Here is a 23,472-nt window from a genome sequence, read left to right as displayed (position 1 = left end):
AGGACATTGAAAAAAGAAATAGAGGAAGATACAAACAGGTGGAAGCATATACTGTGTTCAGGGATAGGCAGAATTAACATCATTAAAATGTCCATACTACCCAAAGCAATCTATAGATTCAGCGCAATCTCTATTAAAATACCAATGGCATATTTCACAGATCTAGAACAAATATTCCAAAAATTTATATGGAACCAAAAAGGACCCCGAATAGCCTCAGCAATCTTGAGAAAGAAGAACAGTATTGGAGGGATCACAACACCAGGTGTCAAACTATACTACAAAGCCATTGTAATCAAAACAGTCTGGTACTGGCACAAGAACAGGCATATTGACACAATCCCATTTATTTTTCCTTTGCTTCTCTTGCCCTAGGAGATGTATTAGTGAAAATACTGCTATAGGCAGTATTGTGTTTCAGTGGAACACAACAGAAAGCCCAGAAATCAACAGAGAGCCCAGAAATCAACCCATGCCATTATGGTGAATTAATATTTGACAGAGGAGGCAGGATCATACAATGGAGTAAAGACAGTCTCTTCAATAAATGGTATTGGGAAAATTGCACAGGTACATGCAAAAAAATGAAACTAGACCACCAACTTACACCATGCACAAGAATAAACTCAAAATGGATAAAAGACTTAAATGTAAGTCTTGAAACCATAAAAACCCTAGAAGAAAATATGGGGAGTAAAATCTCAGACATTGCCTATAGCAGTATTTTCACTAATACATCTCCTAGGGCAAGAGAAGCAAAGGAAAAATAAATGGGATTGTGTCAAATTAAAAAGCTTCTGCACAGCAAAAGAAACCATTATCAAAATGAAGAGGGATCCCACTGTATGGGAGAACATATTCACCAATTATACATCTGATAAGGGGTTAATTTCCAAATATATAAAGAACTCATACAACTCAACAAAAGGAAGACAAGCAATCCAATAAAAAAAGGGGCCAACATCATACTCAGTGGGCAAAAACTAAAAGTGTTTTTAGTTTTTGAAGAACCACTTCTCCAAAGATGGCATACGGATGGCCAATAGACATACAAAAAAATGTTCAATGTCACTAATCATCAGAGAGATGCAAATTAAAACTACAATGAGGTATCACCTCACACGTACCAGAATGGCTGCCATCGATAAATCAACAAACAACAAGTGCTGTCGAGGATGTGGAGAAAAGGGAACCCTACTGCGCTGCTGGTGGGAATGAAGACTGGTGCAGCCATTGCGGAAACGAGTATGAAGTTTTCTCAAAAAATTAAAAATGGAATTGCAGTGTGACCCAGCGATCTCACTTTTGGATATATAGCCTAAAAATCTCAAAACACCATTCAGAAAGAATATATGTACCCCTATGTTCATAGCAGCATTATTTACAATAGCTAAGATCTGGAAATAGCCTAAGTGCCCATCAGTAGATGATGAGTGGATAAAAGTTCTGTGGGACATTTACACCATGGAGGTGGTAATCATACTAATAGCAGCTGCTTACATACATACATACATTATCTTACTTAATCACAATATCCAAATGAGACAGACTTAAAGAGGTCAAGTAATTTTCCTAAGGTCATATAACTTATCAGTTCTCAAGCTTGTTTTCACACTGGAATCACCTGGGGAACTTTAAAAAGTGCTGATGCCTGAATCTCACTCCCAGAGATTCTGAATTGTATGGGGTGAGGCCTGGGCATAGAGATTTAAGAAATCTTCTCTAGGTAATTATCCCCAGATAATTATAATATGCAACAAAGTTTGAGAACCATTAATATTAGCTGTTAACTATCGAAGTCCTGATGGTAGACCTTGAATTTAGACCTTTATAATTTTGAAGTCTTATGCATTTAACTACTATACCTTGTAGTCTTATAAATGGTTATGTTGTAGTGAAATTTCTCCTTTACTGCTGTTCCTCTAAAGAATCAAGTGATGGTTCCTAGTCCCAACATTGCACTAAGCTGTGTGGCCTTATGCAGATCCTGTTCTCTTAGGCTTTATTTATTTAGTTATTTATTTTACAATAAAATTTATTGAGGTAGCTTTCGTTTGTAACATTATGTAACATTCAGGTGTACAACATTCTAATTTTATGTTTGTATATGCTCTTTCACATGCTCACCACCTGAAGTCTAGTTTCTTTCCATTACTATATATTTGACCCCCTTTACCCAATTTACCCTCCTCCCACCCCCACCCCTCCATACTCTCTGATAACCACCATTCTGTTGTTCGTATCTAAGAGTTTGTTTTTGTTTGTTACTTTTTGTTTTCTATTCCACATATGAGTGAAATTATACAGTTTTTAATCTTTTCTGTCTGACTTATTTCACTTAGCATTAATACTTTCAAGATCAATCCATGTCACAAGTGGCAATATTTCATCTTTTTTTGTGGCTGAGTAATACTGCATTGTGTATATGTATATGCATACACACATCACATCTCTTTATCTAATCATCCACGGGGTTCATCTCCATCCTTGGCTCCCTGCTCTTGCTGCATATATGAATCACCTTGGAAGCTGTCACAACTTAGTCCATCTGGGCCTCACCCAGACCGTTTAGCTCAGAAGGGAGAGGCAGCTATAGTATTTTTTTAAGTGCCTCAGGAATTCAAATATGCAGCACTGGTTGAGAACCACTTACACAAATGATAGTCAGCTAGTTCTAACTTGTAAGAGTTTGCTTAATCCATGGGAATAAGCTAGGCATTTTGAAAGCTGTATTAGCCCTCTGACTGACTTGCTTCTATTTCTAATCATGTAGCATTTGTAAGTCACTCCTCTGACTTAGCAAAGACAGAGAAAGGAGACAGGTTTGTGCCCACTATAGAGTCGCCTCGAGGCAAAGGGGAAAGTAGTGGGTGCTGCCCTCCATACTTCCTTGGTCTTGTTTCTAGTTTGGGCTGGTATCATGACAAGGTCACCAGTGCTTGTATTAAACAATCCTCCTTGAGATCTGAAAGAAGCAATACAGCCTTTATAAATAGCTAATTGCCTAGGAGACATAGTTGAGACCCTGAGCCATTTGAGTTTCTCTTCCATCAAATCTCTCTCTGGTCCACAATTTAAGATCTGGTTTCAAGTGTTCATTCACTCATTCGTACAAAAATTATTTATTGACTACTTATTATATGCCAGGCATTGGTCTTTGTGCTTGGGATACATCAGTGAACAAAATGAACAAAACATTTTGTCTTTGGAGCTTTCATTCTGGTGGGAGGCAGTAGTCAATAGACAATACAAGTAATTAGTAACTTGCACAGTCTGTTAGAAGATAATAAGTGATATAGAAAAAATCATAAATAAGGGTTAGGGGTGTTGAGTTTGCCTGATAGATTGCAGTATTAAATAGGGTGGTCAAGGTAGGTCTTCTTGAGGCCTTGAGATTTGAGGAAGAAGATGAGGCATTTCATCACGTGGATATCTGGGAGAAGAGCATATCAGGCACAGGGAATTACTACAGCAAATTCCTAAGGTGAAACTATGCCTGATGTATTTAGAGAATATCAAGGAGTGCAGTGTGCCTGAGGAGAGAGGATCAGAGATAATGGAAGACCAGATCATTTAGGGAAGGAGTAGGGAACCTTTTTTCTGCCAAGGGCCATTTGGATATTTATGATTTCATTTACAGGCTATACAAAATTATCAATTTTAAAATTAACTATGAAAAAAGCCCCTAGATTTATTGAATTTCCAGTCCCACCTATGGTTGCCTTGGCAGGGCCTGACCATTCCGCTTGGTGGGCCAGACATTCCCCACCTGATTTAGGGCTTTGTAGGCCATCATAGTAACTAGTAATGCAGCTGTGTTTTTCCCAGCTACATTAAGCTATATGGGTATAGGCATGGAGTAATCAGCTGTGCTTTTACCAAGCAAGGGTATCACAGCAAGAGAGAGGCAAGGGATTAGATAGTGAACGTAAGAGAGTAATTATAATAACTGACTGTGGAATTTAAGCTGGGTTAGAAAGAGAGAGAGAAAATCAGTGGGAGAGGTTCAGTGAAAAGATGTTATTTCTGAGGCCCCAGCAGAGTTGAAGGATAGTTGGGTGGGGATACTATAGAGAGGGAGTGAGCTGGAACGATAGGTGGTGGTCAGAGTGTAGAATGCATGAAAGTGAGACTATGAAGGGGTTGTAGTTATTGGTGATAATAAGGTCTTATGGTATGACCATGGTAATACATGGCTGAAGTGATCAAGGGGATGGGAAGAATGGAGATTGTCTAAGGTAGGATAAGTTTGGAAAAACAAAAGCTTGGAAGGGATTTAATTGGAATCTTTAGTTAGGGTATGAAGAGGGTAAATATGGACTGATTTCCCAAATCCAAATCCCAGACTGCTGTAATTTAGGGACATTCCCTGAAGCTTAAAATGGTTTACCAATTATAAATAAAATGAAGGCATTATTGAACATAGCAGGAGGTAATTTATGGGGTACATTACACTAAAAGATGATCCAGGCATAAAATTGATATGGTTCACAAAGGGGCTACAATAGCTCTCATGAATGACACTTATACTTAAGTTAGGAAGGTATGTGGCCTAAATTTTTAAGACTTATATTGGAGAGCAATCATGTTTTTCTTCCCAGCATTTTTCCATGCAGTGTTTTTTCTATGAAATCTTGTACTGGTTGGGCTCACATAGATTACATGTTCTTGAATTTTATAGACTTTAATAAGGGGCATTGTTTTGTTTGGTATGCTTGTGTGTGTGAATTAGCCAGGTGTAGGCCTTTAGAATGTAGAATCTCCGTGCGTGCATCTGGTATGACGTCTTCCTGTTACAGATGGGAAAATGAGGCCTCAGGAAACAGAGGTGACTTGCCTGTATTCACATAGTGAGTCAGTAGCTAAGGTGGGACCAGAGGGCAGGTCTCCTGACCCAGGAGTGTTGTGTATTTTTCCATTAAAGTGTGTTGATTTACATTATTGGCTGGTTAGAGAAATGAGCAGAGTGGTTAAATAATTTACCCAGGCTGCCTGGGAAATTATTGGCAGAGCCAGATGAGTTCATTCCCTATAGAACCCCATCAGCATAGGTTTTCTGGCATTAGTAAGATTTTAATAAGACAGACTAGAAGTAATGCTCATATCTGAGATTTTGGACTTTTTTGTTTATTGCATTTTAAATAAATCCTTTTTAAAAGGCTGTCTGAAATGATATTGATACTAACTATATCCCATTGTTCTGCATTTAATCCAAAGTACAGAGAAGGCTTCTAGATAGTTAATGTAGTAAATATTTATATATTACTTGTGAATGAAATAGTGTATTTTAAATTGTTTTATTTAGAGTCATAACAGATTCTCTTCAGTTTAAGTGAAGACTCTTATTCGTACATAGTAGGTACTCAGTTAATGTGTTTTTGTTGCTTAATTTCACATTGTAAAAGCAAACAGGTTTTAGTACTACAGTTGTAGGCAAATTATTATTCTAGAAAGAGATTTATAAATCTTCCTGATACGGAGACATAACTTCTGGGTTAAGTTATAATAACCTAGTTTTATATTCTTGGCTTTGCCAATGTCTTGTTTCATAAGTTGAAGCATGCATTCTTAATATGGGGCACTATTGCCTCAAAGGGGTGAAAATTGATTCTAAGGTGTGTGTGTGGGGGGGAAATATTACTTTTTTTACATATAAAGCACAGATGTACATATAATATGTAAACATATATACAGTGTATCTGTGGTATTAATATTTCAATGGGGAGGGTATGTCATGAATAGGGAAAAAATGAAAGGCCCAGAGGGGAGTGTGTCTTTAGTTTCTGGCATAGAGCTTCTACTATAATATAATAAATTAGTATTTGGTTTTTGTCCTGGCTCCTAAAACAGCTCTAGAGCAATAAAGGTGAAAGGTGTGTCTTTTGTTATTCGCTAACAAACCCCTTTCCACCACACCTGAGTTTGTGCTAATAAAGTGACTTTTAGAAAGCCTGTGGGGAGGGGGCTGGTTGTTAGGGGGTTGAAACTTTCATCTCCTCACCCTGATCTCCTGGGTGGGGAAAAGGGCTGGAGGTTGAGTTAATCAAGTGATTAATTCTGCCTGTGTTATGGAACCTCCATTACCCCTAAGCAGTGGGATTTGGAGAGTTTCCAGGTTGGTGGACACATTGCGGTGCTGGGAGGGTGGCATGTCCAGATACCTTTCTCTATGCATTTCTTACATCTGGTTGTTGCTGAGTTATATTCTTTTATAATAAATTACTAATCGAATAAGTAAACTGCTTTCCTGAGTTCTGTGAGCTGTTTTAGGAAATTATCGAACTTGAGAATGGGATTGTGGGAAATCCCAGTTTATAGCTAGTTGGTCAGTAGTACAGGTGAGAACCTGAGACTTGCAGTTGGGGTCTGAAGTGGGGTGGGGGTGGGGGAGAGGGCAGCTTTGTGGGAGTTTGCGCTTAACCTGGGGGGCCTGCGCTAACTCTGGGCAGTTAGTGACAGAACTGAGTTAAATTGTAGGACACCCAATTGATGTTCTCCGAGAATTGGAGAATTGCTTGGTGTGGAAAAGCCCACACATCTGGTGTCAGAAGTATTGGCTATGAGTAGAGAAGGAAGTAGAAGTTTTTCCTTTAGGGACCTTGATGAAAATGGTAGAGAAACACTGGATCTGGTTGTATATACTAAACTCCACCTTAGAGGAAATCCCCAAACATCATCGTATTCATTGTAAAGGTCAAATTTCTAGGGAAGTCAGAATTTCCATTATATGCATTGAAGACATGGATTCAAAATGGTCCAGGAAATGAAGTGGTTAGGAGCCTTTGCAGTGGGCTGTGCATTGTAGATGTCTCCGTCCACATCAGTTTGCTCACTGTCTAACCTTTCCTGCGCTGTCTTGTCTCACAGTTCCTGGATCTGAAAGTCTGGCTGTGGCTCAAGGAAAGGGGCGTGGATAAAATCTCAGCTGCCTTCTTGAGTTAGCCCAGCCCCCGTCAGAGCTGGGATCATATGGCTGTGGAGACCTACTGTTTGGGCCTGATTATATAATTTGATAATGTCCCCTTATTATCACCATGAAAGGAGAAACTCTGGGTCAGTGCTTTATGCCAAATGTGACAGATTTTAAAAGTTGGTTCTCCCCACCCTTTTGGTCTCCAGTGAGATTGCCTTCTCTTTCCATTTGTCTGGTATGTCAGAAAGCCTAGTTGCAAAGTTCTTCATTATCATTAGATGATCTAGGCATCATGCTCAGTACTGTGCCTTGAACTTGGGAGCACGAGGTAAATAAATAATAAGACTTGGTTTTAAGGGCAAAGGAAAGAAGATGGTTAGTAGAAGCCTGATGCGTTGTTTTGTTTTTCAAACGAAGTTGTCACTGTTTCACATAAGATAGTAGCAGGGCTAGTTTAACTTCCCCCAGGAACCCGGTGCTGGCTTTGTCTCCTGAGCATTGATGAGGGCCTTGGGGGGTTTAGTCTGTACCCATGGCTCTTGGGTATTCAAATACCACCCTGAGTGAAGGGCAGAGAAGGGAAATTGTGATCTTCTGTTGTTTCTCATCAGTGAAGTGGGGATTAGACTAAACAAATATTACAGAGTTGTCACTTTGCTCCCCAAGTGGTAAACAATAATTGTAGAGATTGGATTTCAAAAGCCCTGAGAATGTTTATAACAGTTTAATCTCCAGTGATGCAGGTGGGTAAGGATTAAGTAGAATTTTAATAGTAGAGACAATTATTTCCTGATAGTTTTCTGTGTTTTCCCATTCTAAATGATGACAAGTATTTATCTATTAATGTATGATCCCCTGAATTTACTTGATAACAGGATTCCACGGCAAAAATTCCAGATTCCAGTTTAAGGAATCATTTGCAACTGATGTACAGAGCAGCGACAAGAAATGAGTACCTAAAATACAAGATCTATCTGGCTACCTGATATCTGGGCTACTCTCCTGAGAGAGTAGATGGCTAATTCTTGTAATAGAAATTGTTTTTAAAAAAGAGAGTAAGAAAATGATTAAATAAAAAAATTGAATTTAATGTTACAGAAAATAAAACATCAAATTAGTGAGAGGAAGAATGGTTAATGAAGAGGGTTCTAGTGGGGTCTGTCTCTGCCTAGATGATCTTGGGAATATGGCACCATGTCTCTGGACCCCAGCTTCCTAATCTGTAGGATAGGGTAGAAATAAACCAACACTATATTCTATGGAACTGAGTTCCTTGAGTCAGAGTAAATTGCTCCTCTTTATCCCAGCACCTAATATTGTGGAACTAAAAAAATTATTTGAGTAATATCTGACAGTTGTCAAAACTAAAATAAATAAGATATATACTGATTTCTGTATGTGTGTAGAAGGCATAATTTGGTGGAGGGGATTGTGCTGCAAGAAAAAAGGGGAAGAGGGAATTGTGCAAAATTAGGGAAGCTGGAACGGAATAAATGTGTGAGTAAAATGGTGAGACTTTGTTTTAGGAAATAATGCCCCAGATTGTCCATAAGCAAATGAATGGTGGGAAATCTCTTCAGATTAGTCACCCTGGAGGCACTTGCAGGCCTCCTTCTTGCAAAACATTTTTGGTAATCTTGCTTTGGAATTATTTTTAGAGCTGGTTATGAACCACACGTAAGAAAAGTTATCTTTCTCTTCACGGTCAAGTCTTGTTTCATTGCTCTCATGATTCCCTGCACTTGGTTCTGAGCAATGTTTTGACTTGATTCTAAACATTCCTTTGAGGATTTTCAAGAGTGTGCTTCAGGCTCTGAAGATTGGACTTCACAAAGGGAGCATTATTGGAATTAGTGTAAAGCTTTCCTTACGAGACCTTTGGAAAAGACAGTGCTCATTTTTACATTTCATTCATTTTCTTAAGAATTTTTGTGCATGTGTGCATAGAAAAAAAGACTAGGAGGACATACACCAAAGTATTAATTGGCATCTTGGGTGATTTAATTTTCTTTATAGTTTTTTTCTGTTTTCCAGATTTTCTACAGTGAATATATCCTTTACAATCAGGAAAAAGAGAACAAATATTGTGTGATTACTTCCTGGTTAGGTTCATTAGATGCTCAAGGATTTGCAGAAATGCTTGCAGACTTGTTGAGCAGGTGTCCTAGATGTCATAGGAAGAGCCCAGATTCACTTCTGAATCCAGAGCCAGATAGAGTGCTTAAGCCTATTTCTCTAAATAAGTGCTGTTTTTAATAACGTACTTCAAAGTTTCACCCTTTTCAAGCAGTAGTTTAATAAAAGAGAATAAATCAGTTCTAATTCTTTTTTATTTCAAAAACATTTCAATTTATCAAGCAGAAGTGGAATGTGATATAAAAGTGTAGGCTTGTTTCCCTGATACTGGTGGAATAATTTCTGATGAAGTACTGCTTAAAATAAGTTTTTATGTAAATAGTATGGTGTGATTTAAAAATACCATTCAAAAATAGGTACAGCTTCTCTATGAAAGTTGAAATATCTTAGCTGTGCTTATGGTAAGTTTAGTCATGTTTATCACCATGGGTGGAAAAGAAAATATTTTGTGGAGAGAGAAAGGGGATGTAAAAAAACTTAAAATAAGGGGAAAACTTTAACTTCTTAAAGATGATGCCAAATAATTGTGGCTTTAAAGAAATAAAAGCTGAAATAAGGACACAGAAAATATATAATAGTTCATCCAAGGCATTTTGGGGCTGTTTATGGAAATTCTTAATATTGTGATCAGTATATATAAATTTGAAGTAAAAACTTCTCTGCTTAGCTAATGCTTGCAGCCTCTGTCATATGAGGCTTTCATGGGTGTTTCAGCAGCTCTACTGTGTACTTAACACTATACTGGGAGCTGCAGAAGGTAGCAGGCCCCTTAGCTATAGTCTGTGTGTGCAAGGAGTTTATAATGTAGTTAAGGATGACAGATAGGCTTCAGACAAGTCTTTATACTAGCATATTGAATAGTAAGGACAAAAGCAAATGGCACTAAGGGGAAGAGATCAGGAGCTAAAATCATCTAGAGAGGTTTATAACATTGACAGGAGATAAGATGAAATCTCTTAAATGTTTTTACTCTCTTTTTTCATTGAAATTGTTTTCGAGAAATGACTTACAACCTGCGAATTTAAGCTCCAAATTTCCTGTCCTTGTGAGTAGATCTGTATCAGTAGTTCTCAGTTGGAGGTAATTTTGTGTTTTCCCCACCCCCAACTCTGGGGACATTTGGCAGTGCTATAGGCATTTGGTAGGTCTAGGCAGAGTCATCGGACTCTCCCTGCCACCCCCATACACACACAACAAAGCCTCAAATGTCAACAGTGCTGAGATTGAGAAACCCTTTCTACTATACTTGAGGGAAAGGACCTCGAGTCCTAACCACCTGTCTGCCACTAGTTTTATGTGACTAATGCCTCCAGGAATGATGGGACTGGGCTGAGATTAATGAGAAGCATTAAAGTGGTATTTGATTAATTATTCAGTCCTCAGCTCAGTTTAGTTGAAATCAGTCTAAACCAGGGACATAATGAAGGATTACTGACAAAAGAGAAGTGCGGTATATGTGAGTAAAAAGACATCTTTTTGCATTTGACCCAAGTTTGTGTCATATCCAATGCGTGTATATTAAGCATTGACTGTCTCAACTTTTATTCTTTACATGTTACCTCTGGGCTTAATGGAAAGAGGAATTTAGAATCAGAGTTCTGGATTTCATGTTCAGGTTCTAGCTATGTCTTTGGACAAGTTACTTAATCTCTCTGAATTATAGTTTACCCTTTAAAAAAGAATAATAAATTTAATCCTCTGTAAAAAAGATAAAGTAAAGGAGACAAAAGTTGATTTCTATTGTGTATATTTGTGTGTTGAAGGCATATTTTGATGGTTGTGAGGATTAAAAAAGCATATGTTTATGAAAAATAATGCAATAATTAATACATAAATAATAATATAAGAATAAACTGTTTCATGTTCTCACAACTGTAAACCTACTTTTGCCCCACCCTGTAGTTAGTACTCAGTAAATGTTAGCTATTATGATTATTAACCTCTATAATAGTTCTGCAAGGTAAGTAATGTTATACCCTCTGCATAAATATAGAAACAGGTACAGAGAAGGTATAAATTGGGTAAGACCGCACAGTAAGTAGTAGAACTAGGATTCAAATCTATGCCTTTATTTATCTCCAAATTCATTTATCAAGGCAAATTATCATATTGCCTTGATAAAATAGTGGAGAAGAGCAGAAAAGGTAGAAGGAAAAAAATACTTTTTTTTAAGAATGACTTTGCCCTTTCCCCATACTAAAATTTACCTCTTTGCCTAGGTTTTTAATTCTCTAAATGTCTCATGGAATGCATGTCAAAATTGCTATATGAAATGAATTTTGTTTCTAAAGTAACAATGTACCTTTAGATTTGCAAAGAGATACTCATATAGTTTCATATATTTCAACATTTTTGGGAAACTTTTATTAAAAATTAAGTAATAAAAGCTCCTCCCAAGGTTTGAGAAGTTTCCATTTCAAATCTTTATTCTTGAGGCTATAGTTTTGTTTCTGACACTTCCTGGAAAAATTCTATGTTCGTGACCGGCACCACTGGATTTTTTTTTCATGATACTATAATTTTATCTGTTAGTCCACTGGTGCCAATTTACTAGTCTACTGAAACTGAATCAGATGTTTTTATAACCAGAGTTTAATATACTTTACTGTGCCTTTCAGAATAATTTACTTAACAACTTCCCCTTTCTGTGGCTCTGAGGCTCCAGAAAAATCATTTCAGTAGGTAGATTAATTTATTCCTTCCTAGTCTAGTATTTTGTGGCATCAATAAAACCAGAGCTATTATAGCCAATTTCACCAACTACCTGCTAAAAGAATAAATCCTTCTTAATAGGGATGGCATTTTCATGCCCTGAATCCTGTGGAGAAAAATGTGACAAACAAGGAAAGATTTATGTAATCCTTTTCTATAAGAAGAATAGTTTTACAGTGGATGCACATAGGCAGAATTTTGCTAAACATTGAACTAAGCAAAACTGATAGTTTCTTTAAAATTGTAACTATATGAAGTAAAATCCAAGATTTTTGAGCAATATTAATGTGGAAGCAGTTTTGGATAAACAAAAGTGAATTGTTTTACTAATTGTGAAAATTTATATGTTTCTAACTTTCTTAAAATATAAGCAGTAAGAACATAGTGAACTCTTGTTAGTTGACTAAATCCTTCATTGCTTATAAGAAAATCCTGAGCAAAAGTCCTTCCAGCTTATTTTAATTATCCCAAAACCTGATTCTAAACTCTTAGTCATCTGTGAACCTTAAAAGGATTCTGAAATTTAAGGTTCTTGTCTTTCTCCCTATTAAGTAATTTTTAAAATATCTAAGTCCAGCTAACTCAAAGTTACTGTCAAATGAAGATAAGGAATGCCTCTTCATAAAATCACAAACTTCTAGAGCAGAATGGACTTTAACAACCATGTATGGCAACCCTCTTATTTTATAGGACAGAAAATTAAGGCAAGACAGATTGATTACTTTGTCCAAGATTGCACTGGTAGGCAGAGCCAGGCTTTCTCTTCTAGCCCAGTTCTCTTCCTACTATTCTGACGTTTTCATAATTTTGAAAAATTAGAACATTCATTTTTTTATTGTGGTAAAATACACTTAGCACGTAATTGTTAAATTAAAAACAAGTCTTTTTGACTAGGTATACACATGAACATGAAATGAAAGTCAAAAGGTACACAGACGTTTACAGTATACAGTGACAAGTTTAGCTCCCTCTAACTCCTGTCTGTCCCAGATCTCCCTCCGTGGAGGCAGCCACTTAAAAGAATGAGGCATTTTTAAATAGACTGCTTTGGTTGAGTAACATGCCCAAGCTGACATTATTGCATTATTCTTCATGGATTGCAGTCTGGCTTGCCAAGTTTAGGCACTGCCCAACAGAGGAAAAACCTAAGCTATAGAATTGGAATATGGAGAGATTTGTGAATTAGATTTGAAAATTACCCAAAGCCCAAGTTATTTCTAGTAATAGAAGTAAGTGCTCTCTTATAGCAGTACCCTATTACTCAGATAATGCCTTTTGTACAAACAGCGTAAAGTATTTTAGAAGAGCCCTTGCGTATCCTCATGACCTGTGAAATCCCTGAGTATTGTGTAATTGCATACAACCACTGTAAAGTTTATAGCACTTTGGCCAAAAGGAAAGAATTATGTTGATGTTTGAATAAACCTCCCCGGTCTCTGAAACCGTCAGTGTGGGACACCACATGGATCTGCTTCTCAGCCTCTGAGCCGCCTTGGCCTACCTTGATGAAGCCTCAGTGCCTGGTCCTTAGATGGGCACACCCAGGCATTTGGCCTGGAGAGTTCCTCAGAGTGAACAAATTGGGTGAGGAGGTGAAAGGGGCTCCAGGAGTGCACGTGTGCCTGTGGCCCTGCTGCCACAGTGGAGGTTGTGGATCAGGAAAAGCAGCAGGTTCTGAAGCCTTCAAAGCCAAGGTACTGGGTTGATGGCCACGTGCAGTAGGGAGGCTAGGCTAGAACAGGCTGCCCCCGACACCAGCATGCCACAAACTGGCTTCGTCCCAGTGTAAAAGGCAGATCTCCCCCAAGTGAAAGGAAGGACGACTGAGACTGCACGGGGCTCTCTTTGATACCTCTGTGTGACAGCCTCTGACCACAGGTTTCACTGGGCATGGGAGAGGACATAGGAAGACTGTAGGTGGTTTAAAGAGAGAGGAGAATGGATGCAGGAAGAGATAGGGAAAGGCAAGGCAAGGTGGGAGGATGTTGTCTTTTTGAGAGTTCTTTGATTTCTATACTGTTAGACTCTTGACATGTGGGTTTCACGTTCTACTCTGCAGCAGTGTTTTGTTTTGTTTTCATTTTTCTTGATCTTAACACTCTCCTGGAGTACTTGGTAAAAGTGCAGGTTCCTTGGCCTCTGTCTCAGAGATCCTGCCTCAGAAGTAGAGAGAATACTGCCTACTGACTACTGGGGTGGTAGTTGTTGTTTTTTTAATCCTCAACTAAGGATATTTTTTCCATTGCTTTTCAGAGAGAGTGGAAGGGAGGGGGGAGAGAAAGAGAGGGAGAGAGACAGAGACACAGAAATAGAGACATCGATTGGTTGCCTCCAGCACGTGCCCCCACCTTGTCCGGGGATTGAGCCAAAACTGAGGTACATGCCCTTGACCAGAATAGAGCCTGAGATCCTTCAGTCCACGGGCCTACGCTCTAACCACTGAGCCAAACTGCCAGGGCCTGGAGTAGTTTTAATAAGTACTCAGGTGATTTTGGGGCACACTATCAGATCAGGGCTGGGGCCTTTATTTTCATCAGTTCTAGATGTTCTGCTCTAGATTTGTCCTCCATTGTAAATACAAATATTGAGATTATTGGGGGCCTTAACTGCAAGTGGCCTACTTATTATCAAAATTAGAACTTTATTTCAAAAAAGTGTGCATGTTCCTCTTCAGTTTAAAACACTAGAATATTACTAGTTCATAGTGACTATGAAAACATCAATGCTATTAATCTTTGCAAGCAGAAGATTTGTTATAATGGTTTTGCCATTATATTTGACCTGGACTAATACTCTGATTTTTGAAAATTATTCAGAATTTAGAGAGTATGGTAATTGGTAGTAACTATGTTTTACAGTTAGAACTTTTATAATGAGGAAATAGCCATTTCATCATTGCAGTCATTTTAACTTAAAATATAAATTAAAATTCTCAGTGATTTATTTTTTCTTTTCAGATAGGAACCAAGGCTTTGGCCTCCTCAGCTCATTGGCTGGAGCAAACCATAGCATTGGGTCAGCAGATCCCTGTCACTCAGAGGTAAAGATTTTTCCTTTATCTTTTCTCCTCTTGGACTTTAATTTCTTCTTGTCATTATGAATCTTTACATCATTTATTATTTTTCCTTTCCATTTAAGAAGTGGCAGAGAATATTAAAAATAGGTAAAAGGAGAATGTAAAGCAGTCCTCTTGTGCCTCATACCTGTTGAGAAAAGGTTGGTTCAGCATCAGAGCAGTGAGCGCTTTCAAGGTGTTCGCAATCTGGGTTGTTTCATGTTTTCTTGCTAGGATCTCCTTGAGGTCTAAAGTTGCTTCCAGATCTTTAAACATAAAATTAATGGTTCTTTTTCAGTACTTACCATGTACAAGGCCCTGTACAAATCTGAGGCAAGGTCCTTGCCCTCAAAGAGCCTAGTAAGCTGATTTCAACCCTCTGTCCTAAAGGACTTTGGTCTGGGTTTACCTTGGTCGACGTGCTGGAACCAAGAGCACATTAGACAGGGCCACATCGTCTTTTCAGGCATCTTTTTCATCAGTCTCTGAGCTGTTTGTGATATGATCATGTTCATTTTCATAGTTCGAATAAAACATGGATCTTAAACAAAATAAACAATATGTTTTAATAGTCAGTAGCAAAATCATAACACTTCCTTGAGAGAAAATACTCCTGAGTTAGTGAGTCTTTAGCCGTTTATTTTTTTATGTGATATTGAACATTCTTCCATCTCTCCTTGTCTCTAGCTCTTACTACTGCTTCTCTAAAGTCAGCCAGTGGGTGGAAGTGTGAGCCTTTTGGATTTAGTTCTGACGTAGCCTGCTATTAAATTATTGCTCGTGTGTGTTTTCCTCAACAGCAGCCCCATTTGCCAGCAGCAGATAGGACTGAATCCCTCTTAGATCATCAGGGTGGTGCAGCAAACACAGCAGACGCTCAGGTTGATAGCATTGTGGGTAAGTTCCTCCTCTGTCTGCCAAGAAACAGCTCTGTGGAACTTGGAATAGCCAGTGTATCAGGGAATAAATCATCTGGGGGAAATTGACTTTATCTATGGACAAGGGAAGAAAATTGATAGTGTACCCCAAATGAATGTGAGCCTTGCGATGGCTATCAGAAAAGGAGAGAGAATAAATACATTACAAATCTGTGGGTATCATTTTTCTCTCTGATTCTCTTAGCAGGATTTGATTCAGATCATCTGAGCTAAAACAGACAGGACCAGGTGGTGAAACAGCTTTATATCTCCATATTACAGTTTTTTCATAGTATTTAACAGTAGTCAGAATTGATGGCATCAAGAATAATACAACTTTATAAGCCTTTTCATATCCTTTTAAAGGTCTTTTATATCCACTTTCTTACTTGGTAATGAAGTTTGGCAGAGAAGCTATTTTACAGAGATGACGGTGAGGCATAGAGAAATTCAATAACTTGTCCAAGGGTATCTAATAAGAAGGTCTTGGAGCTGAAATGAGAATCCAGTCTATTGTCCGAAAGCCAGAAGCCAAGGAGCTTAGTTGAAATAACTGTAAATGTTCTCTTGTTAGGGAACTACTACATCTCTACTTTATGCCACAGAGGGGCCATGTGCAGTAATAAATTTTTAAAACCATTTTTTCCTGATGATAAAATAATCCATGTAGAAAACTCAAGTGATTGGTTATAGAAACATATTAAGAAGAAAAAAACCCATATAATCTCTTTTCTCTCTAGTTTAAATTCAGTCTTGTTCTTTCAATTAAATCTTTCCTATGGGCTCTTTTTAAATTAGGATATAATTGACATACACTAGTAGTTTCAGCTGGCTTTTAAACCTGCTAAAGTCCCTTTTATGAAAACAAACCATTAACCACACTGAAAAAGGTGGGGGAGACAAGAACTAACCTAAATATTAACTTGGGAAAACAGTATTCTGACTGGAGGCCGTAAGGCTAAAGACAAAAAGAGCTGAACAGAAATACTGCACTTTGCTTAATAAATTTGATTCTCATAGATATATGGGTTAGAAATTCTGAAATTATATATATTTACATATTTATGGTTGAAAAATTAAGAAATTATAGTGTATATAAAGAGAGCTAGGTTTCTGTCAGAGAAAGTTACAAATAAGGAAAGGGGAGGGCTGGGATAAATACTTCAATATTGGACTGAGATTGATAGTATCAGCATAAACACATGGTTTTTAAAAGTATATGTATTGTTAGAGTAATAGAGAAATATAGATGTGTGTATACATGTGCTAGTATATATTTCTCTCCTAGCTCTAGCCACTGAGAGGTCCTAGAAGCAACAATACTCCAATAGCAATGTGCACACTTAGCACTTAGATGTTGGTTTCTAAATACTGTTCTCCCAAAAGATACCAGGGCTACTTGGAGAAGTGGATGATCTCAGGTCTGGGGCAGGAAAAATGCAGGATAAACCTGGAGCATCTCATGGTATCAAAAAGTAAGAAAGTGCTCAAAAAAGAATGGGGACATTGAAAAGGCAGGGGAACCAACCTGAAAGAGCTAAAACTGAAACAATTTGACCAGTAAAATAAATTAATATAGTATTAGGTTATAGCCCATGGAATAAAAGAAATATTCATGAATTCATACTAATATAAATAAATAATTGAATAAACAAAATGATAACTGGATAACTGCTCCTCCTTGCAGAAGAATTCCAATTAGTAAATGTAGAAGGAATGAGGGAAATAGAAAATCACCATTAGTCAGTCATACACCACAGTAATAGTTGTTCAGGCCAGATCCACTGATGGATGTTAAAATTAATAGATGAAAATTTAAGAAGAAACATGATATTTGCATAGTCTAAAAGCATTTTTCCTAAGATATTTATTTATTACAAAAGGGAAAATAGTAACTTTATATTTGAAATACCTGGCAGATACCACTTCTAGTGATGAAGATGACTTCACCAGTAATGAGACATACTGATATCTCCCCCTCATATGCACCAAATGGACACTCACTTTTGTGCTGTTTTTGCCAAAGGTGCATAACCTCAATCTAACAAGAAAACATTAGACAAACCCAAATTGAGGGACATTATACAAAATTACTGACTAGGACTCTTCAAAAGTGTCTAAGTCATAGAAGATAAGGGAAGACTCAGGAACTGTCAGAAATTAGAGAAGACCATGGTAATTTGACAGCTCAATTCTGTGTAGGATATTGAAACAGAAAAGGATTTTAGTGGAAGTTTGTTTGTTTTATTTATTTATTTATTTATTTATTTATTTATTTATTTATTTATTTATGAAATATACCTTTATTGACTTCAGGGAGAGGAAAGGAGAGGAAGAGAGAGAGATAGAAACATCAATGATGAGAGAGTCATTGATCGAGCCCGCAACCAGGCATGTGCCCTGACCAGGAATCGAACCCTGATCGCCTGGATCCTAGGTCGACGCTCAACCGCTGAGCCACGCCTGGCTGGGCTTAGTGGAAGTTTGAATGAAGTCTGGTTTAGTTAATAGCACTACACCATTATTAACTTCTTGACGTTTATAATTGTAACATGGTTATATAAGATGTTAACATTAAGGGAAGGTGGGTGAAGGGAATATTACTATTTTTGCAACTTTTTTTTTTAATCCTCACCCAAGGATATATGTTTATTGATTTTTAGAGAGAGAAAGAAGGGGGAGAGAGAGAGAATGAGAAATATTATCATGAGAGAGAAACATTGATCAGCTGCCTCCCATACATACCCTGATCGGGAATTGAACCCGAAACCTTTTTGGTGTTTCGGACAACACTTCAACCAACTGAGCCACCTGGCCAGGGCTTTGTGACTTTATTGTAAGACTAAAATTACTTCAAAAAATTTTTTAAAAGGCAAAACTAAACCAGCAGAAGTAAAACACTTCGACTCAATGTTCCTTTCCTTCTTTCTTTACTAAACTTATTTCCATTCCTCACCTCCCATTCACTCCTCAGTGCACTCCCATCTAACTTTTGTCTCCATTTCCCACTAAAATTGCTCACCAACAACCTCCATGCCACTGAACCTAATAGATGTCTTCCATTCCTCATCATGGCCTCTTGGCAGCATTCAATATTTATGGAGCAATCCCTTTTGAAACAATATTTTCTCTTGACTCACCCAACACATCTTAGTTGGGTGGTTTTCCTGCCTTTCTGATTATTCCTTCTCTTTCTTTGGAAGATTACCCTTTTCCACCCAGCCTTTAAATATTGCCATTCCTCAATGCTCCACTTAATCTCTTCTTCCAAATCTGTATTTAAGCACAAAGAGATTCTATCCACGTCCACAGTTCAATTATCGTGTATACACAGATAATCACAAATTTTTATGTCTAACCCTGTCTGCCAGCTGCCAGCCTGACATGCCCATTGAACTAAAGCAAATTCATTAACCAAAATGCATTTTAACACCAAATTATCTATATGACTTTGTAGTAGATGAAAAGAACTGTAAGTTATCACCTGTGACTTCAAGGAGCTTACAGTCTAAAAATGCAGAGACAGGCCTTGTAATATAATGGTTAAAGTTGTGGGTTTGAGTCCTGGACAACTAGGTTCGAATCATGGCTCTACCACTAGTGATGAGATGACCTTGAGTAAGTTATTTAGCCTCAGTGGGCCTTAGTTTTCCCTTCTGTAAAATAGGGGTTAACAAATCTTTCTTTACAACGCTGTGACAAAAATGAAATGGAATGTTGCTAAGCTAAAGCACTCAGTGGTGCAGACACAAAGTAAATTCTCTCACAATGGTAGTGTTTATTATAGCAGTGGTGGCCAGGTGTCAGAATGCACAGTAGCATATGCCGGTGCCACGACAGTTCTGCAAACACTAAGCATGGGACGAATTCAAAGGAAGGAGACCTGAGAGCTAGGATGGTCAGGGAGGACATCCTGGAGGTGGTTGGCCTGGAGTGGAGGATGAGTTAAAATTCTGATTAAAAACAAACTTTACCTCTGAATAGCTGTAATTTTAGATGAGTTCATTTTTAAACCCAGGTTTCTTCATGTGCAAATTGTGGACAGCAAAATCTGTCTTAACCACCTTATGTGGTTGTCAGTAATAGATGTGAAAATATGTGTTGCACAGTAAAATATGGTATACATTTCAGGCATTTGTTGCTGAATTGTTGTACCTTAGTGGAGAGTGTGGCCCACAGAGTTGGAAACACCTAAGTCTGAATTCAAGGTCACACTTACTAGCTGTGACCTTGAGCAAATCACTTCAACACTAAGCTCTAGTTTTCTCATCTCTAAAATGGAAACTGTGTGCCTTGCCTCATTATAATGGTGTAAGGATAAAATAAATTGCTATTCATTTGTAGGGCCCATTAGCAGCCAAACATGCTGAATGAAGCACCATGAGCTAGAAAGCTGGTACCCCGGGCACTCACTCAGTGGTGACTTTTCATCAAAGCCAGGATTGATTGCCTTAGAATGATTTTGTGTATTTAGTACATATATAAGTAACATGTGACAATGTGACAAATCCTTATTTCAGATCCCATGTTAGATCTGGATATTCAAGAATTAGCCAGTCTTACTACAGGTGGAGGAGATTTGGAGAATTTTGAAAGACTGTTTTCAAAGTTAAAGGAAATGAAAGGTAATCGGATCCATTGTGTCTAACATGTTCCCGTATTGATAATCCCCGGTTTTATATAGTAGGATTTTTTTTTTGTAACTGCTGATTCGATTCCATGCTCTGGTCTCAGCTATCTTGAAAAACTTACCTATGGGGAGAGGTGGTAAAAATTCCCTGGGGAAAACTTTCCTCTTCCTTTATTCTTTCCTCTTATTTTCCCTTCCTCTCTTGCCTGTTTCTTTCAGTGTGTCTCATTAATATGAAATCAGTGAGATCCCTACCAATTTACTCACATCATTCCCTAAACTTTCTAATAGCTATAATGACTACACCATAAACATGTCTTTGAAACCCATCTCCCTCCCATCTTTTAGTGTTGCAACATCTGTACACTCCAGATTCTCTTGTGCTATTAGACGAATTTCTTAAGATATATTTTCCCCCTAGACAAGGCTGCGACGCTGCCTCACGAGCAAAGAAAGTTGCATGCAGAAAAGGTGAGACAATTAGTCAGATGTTTATTGAGCACCTACAAAAGGTCCATGCTATTAGAATTATAGCACTTATTTATTAATTATACTTTTTTCTCAAGTGTCTTAGTGTGAACTTTTCATTGGATTTTAACTTATAACTAATTGAATATTTACACAATAGTAACTTAGTTGCTACAGTCAAACCAAGATCTTTCAAATGTATGCTGAGTGACATGGAACTTTCATTGAGGCTCAGGATGTTTGCCTTCCTAACTGTTGGGCTGGGAAACTCTTAGTTTTGTTTTGTTTTCTTTTGTTATTACCAACGCAACACATATTCTTGGCAGGAAACATATATGGTTTATGGTATTCTATTGAATGTGTCATAATTTATCCAGTTCCCTTTTGGACAATAAAGTTATGTGTAATTTTTGCTTCTATAAATAGTGAAGCTGTGCATATCCTTACAGAACACCATTGTACACAACTCTGATTATATCCTGAGTGTAAATTTCTCGAAGTGGAAGGCTAGGTTCAGGATTTTCAAGGGTTTTGATATATGTTGCAAGAGAGCTGAAAGGCAAGGTACAGAATTTTGGGTCTTAATCAGTTCAAAGTATGACATGAAATGAGCTGAAATTTAGCTGTTGGCTAAAATTTGTTGCATGTTTCTTTCCACAGGTTGCCAAAGCCTTCTGGATGGCGATTGGGGGAGACAGAGATGAAATTGAAGGCCTTTCATCTGATGAGGAACACTAAGTTATTCTTACTAGGGTTTGACTAACAATGATGTTAACACTCTCTGAGATACTTTCCTATCAACCCCGTTATGTTTTGCTCAACTTTCCATCATCATGTTGGCCGCCTGACTGTTCATAGGATCCCCCAAATTTTAGTTTTTAGTAGAGAGTTAAGGAGGAGGTTTTTTCCCTCAGTATATTGTAAGGGAGTGAGGAGTATGGTGACAGTAAGAATTGAGAATTTTTCAGATATGCTTTTTTTGTTGTAGGAATGGGAGTGGAATGAGAGGCTCAGAGGTCTGTGTGATTTGCCCAAGTTAAAGAAGAAGAAAAGCCCTAAGCCACTCCTAGTCAGCCTTTTACGTAGCATCCCAAGTTCACACGTGATTACTGCAGATCAGGAGCTTGTGCCACCTTTCCCAGGTGTTCTGGATGTCCTGCTTCCGAGGAGCTTGCTGCCCTGAGCTTTGATGCTTTTGGTGGGAAGAAAGGAAGCAGCTGCACATTTGGTTTGTGCTATAGTGTAGGTGGGGCCGATGGCAGTGGCCCTCAGGTTAGTCGTTAGCTAAAAAACTTGCTCTGGGCATTTCAGTTAAAATACAGTGTCTGAGCTCATGCTGGAAAGTATGGAGAAGCCAGTGTGAATTTTTAGAGTATTATAAATGAGGCAAAGGTTTTCTTCTCTGGGAGAGATAAAACAGAGCCCTTTTTCAAAGTTGGGGGGGATGCATGTGTGCAAAGGACAGAGAGGAATGCAAGTAATTCCCTACAGGGGCCCTTGAAATCATGCGGTCACATACTGAGATTTTGGCATTACTGTTATCATGAAGAAACTTTTCTTCCTTAGAGTTCTCTTGAGATGTCAGAGATGTGATGTCATACTTTATGCCCTCAAAACAAGGCAAGTTTCCTCCTTTGCTCTAAAAGACAAACACATCACTGTCAAAATAGTAACACTAAGGAGTGAGGTGAGAAAGGATGTGAAATGTCAGGCAGTGAGTCCCTGAGTATCTCGTGTTACTTCCGGGGCTGAGGGGGTCAGCCCCAGGGGAACTGATCACCAAAGGGAAAGTTTCCAGAGGAAAAGTGGGAAATACACCAAATAGACCATCACTGTGGTGGTCACTGCAGGACACCAGGGCTGGATGGTGCTGGCACATGTGTTGAGATCTGTTTCTTGGTCTAGTGTGCTCAGCAGCAGAAATAAGTTTCAGACCCCTCTGTGCTCCATCTCCCAAACACTGCAGAACTCAAGACAGAGGCAGAAGGAAAGGAAGGCTCATGGTGCCAGGCCAGGGTGACCACAGGAGCAAAGATTTCAGTGATTGGAGCATCCAGGAAGAGCCGTTTCAGGGAACTTTGGAGGTTGGCTTGCTTGGTGACTTTTTTTTTTTTTTTTACTATTCTGAAGGATTATTGAGTCTATAGTTTACCACCATTCCATCAGTGTTTATTCGAGATGACTGCAGACTGCATCAGCTAGTCATGAGGAATGTAAGGGAAGTTGGCTCCTTGTTGCAAAATGAAAGGTAGAACATGTGTTTCTTAAAACATGAGAGGTTTCAGAAAACACATTAGAATTACATGGTTAGATAAAACAGACTAGAAAAAACTGTGAACTGATTTTGTAGATTAAACAAAGCCAGGTGATTAAAATGTGATTTGTTTATAAAGTCTCTTGGTGTGGATTGTTATGATGTTGTTTAATAGAGAATGTATGTGGAAGCCTTCCTTCCTTCACTGGGTAACACATAAATAGTGAGTAATGTAAGGGTTTGTCAGACTCACTATTTTGGAACCCACCATGCATACATATACTAACAACTCACATTTTCAAGGCCTCAGCTACATGGGCATAGGAGACCCTTGTAGGGGAAATGTAGGATAAAAGTATCCAGTGGTATCTACTAAAGGCCCAGGTT

The 23,472-nt window shown here is 38.2% G+C and overlaps 1 protein-coding gene across 2 annotated transcripts in view; it reads left to right on the top strand.

Moving 5' to 3' along the window:
• AAGAB (alpha and gamma adaptin binding protein) overlaps window positions 1-23,226 on the top strand; it is a 49,666-nt gene extending 26,440 nt beyond the window's left edge. The window contains exons 6-10 of one of the 2 annotated variants that reach the window (XM_081134289.1): window positions 14,719-14,801; window positions 15,617-15,713; window positions 20,254-20,358; window positions 20,785-20,834; window positions 21,492-23,226. In XM_081134289.1, coding sequence (XP_080990415.1) covers window positions 14,719-14,801; window positions 15,617-15,713; window positions 20,254-20,358; window positions 20,785-20,834; window positions 21,492-21,569 — 413 coding nt within the window. In that variant the 3' untranslated portion in view covers window positions 21,570-23,226. Of the gene's footprint in view, window positions 1-14,718; window positions 14,802-15,616; window positions 15,714-20,253; window positions 20,359-20,711; window positions 20,835-21,491 lie in introns of both variants that reach the window. The other variant, XM_081134288.1, reaches the window with a different exon arrangement.
• The last annotated feature ends 246 nt before the right edge of the window (window positions 23,227-23,472 follow it).

The sequence above is a fragment of the Miniopterus schreibersii genome, assembly GCF_964146895.1.
Source record: "Miniopterus schreibersii genome assembly, chromosome: 1".
Classification (NCBI taxonomy): domain Eukaryota; kingdom Metazoa; phylum Chordata; class Mammalia; order Chiroptera; family Miniopteridae; genus Miniopterus; species Miniopterus schreibersii.
The sequence above is the reverse complement of the archived record's forward strand: the minus strand, read 5'-3'. Positions and strand labels throughout refer to the sequence as shown.